The sequence below is a fragment of the Barbus barbus genome (genome assembly GCF_936440315.1).
Source record: "Barbus barbus genome assembly, chromosome: 41".
NCBI classification, from domain to species: Eukaryota; Metazoa; Chordata; class Actinopteri; order Cypriniformes; family Cyprinidae; genus Barbus; species Barbus barbus.
In genome coordinates, this window is record NC_136719.1 from 8,620,371 (window position 1) to 8,629,854 (window position 9,484).

The 9,484-nt window shown below is 36.6% G+C and overlaps 1 protein-coding gene across 1 annotated transcript in view; it reads right to left on the minus strand.

Moving 5' to 3' along the window:
- Positions 1 to 8,549, minus strand: part of tns2a (tensin 2a) — a 65,108-nt gene extending 56,559 nt beyond the window's left edge. Inside the window, 2 exon segments of the mRNA XM_079402849.1 lie at positions 8,173 to 8,332; positions 8,334 to 8,549. Coding sequence (XP_079258975.1) covers positions 8,173 to 8,332; positions 8,334 to 8,413 — 240 coding nt within the window. The 5' untranslated portion in view covers positions 8,414 to 8,549.
- Positions 8,550 to 9,484: the final 935 nt, after the last annotated feature.

Consider the following 9,484-nt stretch of genomic DNA (forward strand, 5'->3'; position numbering starts at 1 on the left):
CTGATTGGATGGAATGCAAATTAGACGCGCCTGCCTTTATGAATGTAGCGCTGTTCTACAACATAACTTTCACTATAGCATCACTTTCAATAGCATATGCGTTTAGATATTTAGCTCACTTTGCTTAGAATATTTACACTTATATTTACATTTTTAATTCTATCATCTACATCATGCCACAACTTTGCAAAACAAGTTTAGTTAATTATGGAATTAATTTATACATTACCTTGTTTCTGATATGCATTAGACAGATTTTATTTATTTTTAATGATCAATATATTCTTACTGTCTCTACAATAAATAATTAGCCAGAAAACAAGTCTGAAAATCAGTGTAATGCATATTTGTCCGGCAAAAAAGTGCAACTTTGAAAGAACTATTGAAAGCACAATAGCGACATCAACTGGTCATATGTGGGGTTACAACTGCAGGCGTTTTCTAGAGATGAAGCAAAGCACTAAGTATCATTTAAACGTCCTAAATGTCGCTTTTGATACCTTTTTTTTTTTTTTTTAAAGATGCAAGTTCCAAACACAATAAAAAAAAAAAGATAATGCACCTTCAGCTAGGCCTCATATCAAACATCCCAGACTTAATGTTGAAACAGACAAATCTGTTCCTCATTGGGTTTTGTTTTCGCCAATTAAGAATACTTTTCAAACACTACATGATTAAAATGAATGGCCACAAATCTAAGTGATCATCTGTCCACGAGCAGAATAAACAGAAATGTGCTCTGTGGAATCGCACAGCCAAGTATGTGGCTTCAAGCAATGAAGCCCCATACAAATACCATGTGATATGTGCCAGTGATTAATGCGTTCATGAAATAAGTTCCGTATAAACACAAGAAACATTACGACTGATATGTTAAACACATATAAATCAGAGCAATGTATTATTGAATGTTTATTTGAATTACTTAATGAATGTTTGTGAAATGTCTGAATTGAAAACAGCCTTGTGGATATATATACTAAATGCATTCAATCTTAAATAAATAAACAATAAAGTAGTTCAATATGCAGGACTTTTTTTTTTTTAACAAGACCTGGATCATTTCTGGCCCCATAATGCACAGCCAATCATTTTTTATCATTATTTTGTTGATTATACTGAGATGTACTGTGCTGTTTAAAAACAGACGTGGAAATTCCAGTAAATTATGTGTCTTGATATTTTTTAATTAACATACAGAAGAATAATTATGCAATTATAAATGTGTTTTGACTTTTTATTAGACTACGTCTATATTACAAAACATAAAACAAGAAGATAAGAGGTGTTTGAAGTTTATCAATGTAGAGATGCATGAAAACAAATGGGGAACAATATGGGAAGGAAAGGGAAGGGATAAGGAAGGGAGAGGGAAAGAAAGAGACAAGGACAGAGAAAGCATGAGTATCAGGTGGGGAGGGGAAATTATACAATCCAATTAAGGAGAGTGAGAGAGTAAGGCTTGTTGAGAAAGGGTAAAGAGAGACGTGTGTAGGACACACAGGCCATGGGAGAGTGTGTGCAGACAGGATGTGGAAGGCACATGGTTGGGGAGAGAGGGGCCCTCCAGCAGGCAGACTGTGAACATCAGAGAAACACGTCCCGTCCCACTCTCCAAGCCATGTGCATACAAATCTATACTGTTTACAGAACCAGTAGAGAGAGACTTCTTTGTCTAGAATTAAAAATAGAACTGCATTTTTCTGCATTTCCTATATACATGCTCTCTCTTTTCAATCTCTCCCTATTCTCATATTTAAGGTTTGGGATTTAAACAAACCCACAGCACATTACTTTTTGGCAAGTAACTCATTCCAAATGTCGGTGCTATGGACATGAGAGATGCCTCAAATCATGCGGCTTGTGGAGGAGAGGTGTTATTACTTAAATCAGATTTATGCTTTTCACATGAGAGATGATAAATAGGGGAAATATATTGTCATCTATTATATTTATATATTATCAGTATATTATTTCCAAATGGTTTGAATGATTTAACAATTAAAAAAATATTTGAAGAAGTTTATAAAGGTAAAACAATAAAATCTATGCACATTTGAAAAGTAGTAATAAATGAATGTTACAATTTACAACTCATATTAAATTCAGGGCATTGTAACTGTCATTTCTTTACAAAAAAAAAGAAATCTTTCACTTAAAATCAGCTGGTTTTATAAAAATGCATGTAATAGAAGAAACGTCCAATATTTACTCTGATTTGTATGTGTTTTTTAATGAATCATTAGAGCTTTTTATTCATCATGAAAAAAGTCTCACAGTTTCCACAAAATATTAAGCAGCACAACTGTTTTCAACATTAATTGTAATAATAAGTGTTTTTTGAACATATAATCAGCATATTAGAATGATTTCTGAAGGATCATGTGACACTAAAAACTAGAATAATGGAGCCTACAATTCAGTTTTGCATTGCAGGATATATTCAAATATAAAACAGCTATTTTAAATTGTAATATTATTTAAGTTTTACTGTTTTTTTTATCAAATAAATGAAGCCTTAGTAAGCACAAAAGACTTTTCAAAGATCTTAGAGACCCCAAACGTTTGTGGAGAAAAAGTGAAAAGGAAGAGTGAAAAAAAGGTGTAACTGGAAGAGAGTTGGCTGTGGAGAAATTAACAGCAGTGTGGGGTGAAATGGAGCAGGATCATTACTCACAGACAGCACCTCCAGCTGTGGAGGTGGAACCGTGTGTCAATGGAGCCATGTTTCTGCCGCACAGAGAAGACCTGTGTTACTGTAACACCTAAAATCTCTCAGAATAACAAAACAGGAAGTCCCGGATATTTAGAAACACCTGTGGCCAAGTCAACACATACACTTTTAAATCTTAGGCCCTTTTCAAATGAATGCGCTTTGGAAACACAAAGTTGTCGTGTGCTACTGTAATGTTGACCAACAGTTTTGGATGGAATGTTTGAGGGAGTACACAAGCATTATTTGAAAAAGAGGAGGATGATGAGAGAGAAAGGGGGAAAGAGAGAGAGAGAGAGAGAGAGAGAGAGAGAGAGAGAGAGAGAGAGATGAGAACATGCAGAAAGAGGAAATGGAGGGAGGGGTGAGCGCAGGAATGATTGGGTACAAAAGAGCCAAGTGCTGATTAAATACAGCTGTGGAGGGAGGGAGGGAGATAAATAGATGATGGCGATAGAGAAAGAGAGAGAGACTGAGGCAGGATGGTGAGGAGGGGGTGAACTGAAAGTCGGGGGCATAGGGATTCAAAGAAAGGGGCATACTAGAGATGAGGAAAAGACGGAGAACGACAAAATCTGAAGACACAGGAATGGGTCCACTTTTGTGGACTTTTAAAAAATAAACTTTCTAAAACACTTAATTGTTTAACAAAATGAACATAAATACTGTCATTTTTGTGAAAGCCATGATCATTTTCACCACAGTGCCATTTCCATCACATCTCAAAAAATAATCTTGTGATTAATAGACTTATGTTGTGGAAATTAAATTTTTAACATCTTTCAAATAAAATACAGACTCCTGTGTCTGTCACAGATCAGCCAGGCTCTGTCACCAACCAATCACAGCGCACTCCCTCACCTGAGTACTGATCAAGTTGGAGCTCCTACAACCTCATCAGAATACGTGAGGGGGAAGAGTGGAAGACGGCCTTTGTGACCCCTACTGACCACTATGACTATCTGGTTATGCCCTATGGTCTTGTCCACGCCCCCTCCGTATTTCAAGATTTCATGCATGAGGTGCTCCGGGAGTATCTCCACAAATTCGTGTTGGTCTACATAGATGACATCCTCATCTACTCCCGGAGCATGGCCGAACATCGCCACCACGTTGCGGAGGTCCTGCAACACCTGAGAGACTTCCACCTATTCTCCAGATTACCGAAGACCTCCAGGATCACCACTCACCTGTCTCACTACTTGTTGCTCAGCTTTTGTCAATAAATACCTGCCAATTCATCCATCTTTCTGTCCGAGTCCTACTTCTGTAACAGTGTCTTGCTAACAGATAGCAATTCTTGTGAAAAAACATTAAATACATTACTTTTTTTTTTTTTTACAAACAGCTTGACTAGCAATGACACTGATTTTTTTTGTATTTATTTATTTTTAACATCATGTGTAATATTTAATGTCAAGTTCCTCACTGGCACTTTTGTCTATAAATGAGTATATTAACCTTTGATAAAATAGTAATTTTCAAAATTGTTATGATGTAAATAGAACAAAGGGAATAAATAAAAAAAAAAAAATCAGAATACAAGTATTAGATAAATTTTCATTATTTAAAAAATGGTGTTAAAATGTAATATTTTAGAATGCATTTTAATATTTCATATTACAATTCTTACATATTTTACAATATTAATATTTAAAATATATTTTAAGAAGTCTGTGTGTGATACAAATATAAAAAACAAAATGTACGCATGAAGGCATTTTAAAACTATAAAAAAAAAAAAAAATGTATTATACAAAAATGACTGTAAGGCAGAAGAAGCACAGAATATTTAAATTGATTGTTATGTATTTTATGAAACGCTGAATCAGATCCCTCTTCTCATTCTCTGCCCATTTCCCAACTCGCTCCCAAAACATTTACAGCACTGCACAAACTCTGCAGCGGGCAGATGTCAGGGCGGTATTCCGAATGGTGAAGGAAAGCAAACAAAGCGCAATGAGATTTCAGACAAAATTTGTTTTTATGACCCCAGCACACTGGGGCTTTGATGAAGTGGCACTAAAAGGACAGGGATGGTTTTCCTTTTCCTTTCAAGTTTTTCCAGTTCACATTCCTCATTGCACACACAATTATTCTCTCGCTACACACACATCCTCATTCTGTCAGAGTAACAACCTGATGCCTGACCATGTCCTCCTGAGAATACTCAGATAGTTACATGCTGTGTAATAAAGCTTTACAGAGCTTGATTTCAAATGAGAATGAGGGAATGTGATACAGAATTCCAATGTATCCAATGTGAGCAAAACTTGTTATGCAGTTACTAGGGTGTTCTGGGTGGTTTCAGTTGCCTAAATTGTAATTCAGATTGCTCAGAAATGTAAAAGTTTTGTTATGTTTGTGTTGATGTTTTAATATTTATGTGCATGTTGGAATCGGTGGAAGAAATAAAAACATGTCTATGTCCCTATATGTGCTTTATACCAGCAGCATGCATGAGTGTGTGTTCCTGGGAAAAACAGAGCCTATTTATACATTGACCAGGCATTTTCCTGTGTGGTGTTTATAGTGGATGCCTGTGGATTATGGCTGCAGTAAACTAGCACTTGTTAAAGTTTCTGTCATTCCATGGATATTCTAGGAATATACCATAAGTTCCAAAGAGCGAAGATAAACAAAGAGCGTAGTTTGTGAACAGATGTGTTTTTAGATTGCAGAGAAGAATGGAAACTCAAATGCACATAATGCACAGCAGTTTGCTGGATATTAATTAGAACTAGCGATGGACTGAAATAATGGTCTTTATAGAAATTCGTCACTAAAAAATATTTGGTTAGTCAAAGGTTTGGAATATTTTACTCAAAGGAGCCTGTCACAACTTTTGAACAACAAACAAAAAACATTTTGAAAACAAAACAAATAAAATAAAACAAAACAAGATCAAATAAAATGAAAAAAAAAAAAAAAAAAAAAACACGACAATAAATAAAACAAATTAAAAAACAAGAAAAAACAAAAGACAAAATAAAAAAAATCTAAGAAACAAAACAAAATAAGACAAAACAAAATTAAGAGTAATAAAACAATACAAATTAAACAAAACAAGACGAAAAACAAATAAAACAAAGCCAAATAATAATAAAATAAAATAAACACTGGAACAGACACTGGCTGTTCATATTTGCCAAACCCAAGTTCGGTTCCAGAAGTATAGCTCTCCCTCAGAGACAAAGAAGAATGACACAGAACATAAGACAGCCTGCAGACCTCACAGACTTATAAGACAGAGACTGGAATGAAGCCTTGGCTAAAGCCTCGCTTTGTTAAATTACAAAAAACAATAAATAGCCAAGAGCAATGAAAAATGCAATCTGTAATGAAAGTACACAATGATTGATTTGGTGTGACGAGTAAGTAATGCGTCGGTGCAGCTTAGTGGTTAAGGATGTGAAGGGTTGTAGGTTCAGATCCTGCGAGGGTTGATCTATGAAGCCCTTGACTAAGACAACAAAACTTTGGTTGCTCCACTGGGGCTTCGAAAACATCAGCTAAATGTCAGATTGCTTAGTTAGATAGCATCATAAAAGAGTTATATGCTTGTATAAAACAGTGTTTCATTATAGTCTCATCAGCAGACCAAAATTCTCTTCTACGTGACATGATCATACACTGATTTAGGAGTATTACCATTAAACTCTGCAACCACAGCAAACGAAAAGTAACTAGCCTGGTATTAAAATGAAAAATGTCTGTAAAAACAAACATTATGGTTACAATAGTAGGAGGAAGCATTCAAAATAAACCACAGCCTTATGCAAGTTTGCTATTAAAATATCAACAGGACAGTGGATAGTGGTAGACTCTTTTACGGTCCCATAGTGACAAGACTAAAATGTGTGTGTTTGGCCACAGATGACGGACCTGCGACGAAATATTAAAGTGGCAAGGCTGAATAACTGCTGAGAGAGACATATAATGAGTCCCAGGCCTGCTTCACATGATCAGCTACAACTTTGTGACATCATACAGAGGGCGCAAAGTTCCCACGCTGCACTACACGTGAACGAGCCTTGGGGACCAGACCATTATAGACTTTCACTCTCAGGCATGTAAACACACAATCAAGCCCTCCTCAAGTTTTCCAGGCCTTCTTTGTCAGTGTCAACAATCAGGGAGACATTGTTACTCCAGAACACACACGCTTATCCTCACACAAAGATTTGAACAAACCCCTAATCCTAAATATTCAACTCTAGCTTGTAACTCATCCTGCATATTGTTTGTGTTATGGATATGAATGATACATCAAATCATGCTGAAAGGTGTGATATTTATTTTCTAAGTGACCAGATTTTTTTATTTTAAGTTTATTTCTTATTTTTTTATTTCTAGTTCTCACTATTAACTAGACTTTTGTCTCAGTAATCTACTAGTTTGCTGCTTATTAATAAGGTAGTTGTTAAGTTTAGGTATGGGGTAAGATAAAGGGATGGCCATGCAGAATAAGGCATTCATTTGTGCTTTGTTACTAATAAACAGCCAATATGTTAATATTGCATGAAAATTAGTAGTGATTATTGATATCAAAATTAATAGTGAAAATTTGTTCTTAAAATAAAGTGTCACCGATTTTCACATTGTGTACAATAAAATGGGTGAAAAACATTCCATAGACTTATTATAAATTAAAGGAGGGATCTAAGTCATATCCATCATAGAAAAGTTCATTTAGTGAATGAAGTGCATTTAGAGGTAAGCTATTGTGCCTTGGGGTCACATAGAATACCTTTTAACAACCATGCCGAACACTGTAGCAACCACCAGAATACCCAAGTAAAACTCTAGAACATCCTAGCAAGAGGAACCATCAAAAGTACCCTAGCAATCAAAAAATGATTACTAAAACCATATGGTCAGCTGAAGACCCACCAGTTTTCGGAGAACTTGCCCAACAGACATATCACAAAATTTGCAAAAAATATTTTTCTAAAATTAGAAATAAATAACAGGGAACAGACACTGTCTTTCAAAGAACAACAATTAAAAATAGCATAGCAACCACACAGAATACATTAACAACCACCCAGATCATCTTATAAGCCACTGAGAATAACCTAGCAACCACGCAATATACCCTAGCGATCCCCCAGAATACCTAAGCAAGTTCCAAAATGTGTACAAATCTATTTTCAGTAGCATGATAAACACATTAAAAAACAAACCAAACATAAAACAGTTCTAGACCCTCTATATGTACCAAGCCTGTAAATGCACAACATATACGTAGGCTAATTGCAAATGCATCCTATCTGGTGCTGTCCTGTACTACAAGAGAATAACTTCACTCATAACAAACCCTTGCGTAACTTCTAACTGACCCCAGCTCCTCACATGGGTTTCACCACAAACAGAGTCTTGATCTTTCGATATTGATGCACACAAGTCAACATGTTCTCTGAACTCTTCACCTGTAAGTGAATTCTGGAAGTACCCACCTTGGTCAGCCTCATGTTTCCCCTGGACTTTGCTCTCTCCCTCCTTAAAGACCCTCTCACTGGTACCGGATCTGGTTCGTCTCCACAGCTATCCGCACTCAGGGCACAACCCATATAGAGATCTGGACCCTGCTGGTCCGTCTCTCCACACTCGATCTCACTGGATGAGGTTTCCCGAGCACACAAGAGCAGCTGTTTTTGTCCGCTCACTCGAGGCCCTTCCCCTTTTCCTGGCTTTCATTCAAACACACACACATGTTCGCCAGTTCACACTCATCTGTCTCTCGTGAGCACACATACGTAAACAAAGGTGAGAATATGCCCATTAAAAGTCTATTAGCACTCTGAAAGCAGCACGTGCACGGTCAGCCAAATGTACACAACTCACAAGCCAACATCCAGAGGATTATCAGCCCCCACCCCCTACTTTTCCCAGAAACACACACACCATTGTGCTCAAGTTCTCTGTCTTTCAAACTGTAAACAGACATATGCTGACTTCTTTTTTGCCTTCTTAACGGCGATTATGCAATGCATTTTTCCTTAATTGCTTATTTTTAGTGTTAGGAGAACATCAAATGATGCCTTGAATCATGCAGGTTGTGGGAAAAAGGTGTGATAGTACTTTTCTAAAGAACAAGATTTATGATTTTCATCAGGTGGACAATAAATTGTGAAAAAATTCCCACAGATGTACATTAAAGTCATATATAGATAGCATAATATTATAGAGATTTTGAAAACCCTAGCAATCACCTAACAACACCATATCAATCAGCCAAAATACCCTATTTATCACCTAACAACTTGCAACCACCCTATCATCCTCCCAGGACACCCAAGTAATCACTTATCAACACCCTATCATCCACCCATGACACCCAAGTAATCACTTAGCAACACCCCATACAATCCACCTAGAACACCTAAGTAATCACTTAGCAACACCCTATCATCCACACATGACACCCAGGTAATCACTTATCAACACCCTATCATTCACCCATGACACCCAAGTAATCACTTAGCATCACCCTATCATCCACTCATGACATCCAAGTAATCACTTAGCAACACCCCATACAATCCACCTAGAACACCTAAGTAATCACTTAGCAACACCCTATCATCCACACATGACACCCAGGTAATCACTTATCAACACCCTATCATCCACCCATGACACCCAAGTAATCACTTAGCAACACCCTATCATCCACCCATGACACCCAAGTAATCACTTAGCAACACCCCATACAATCCACCTAGAACACCTAAGTAATCACTTAGCAACACCCTATCATCCACACAT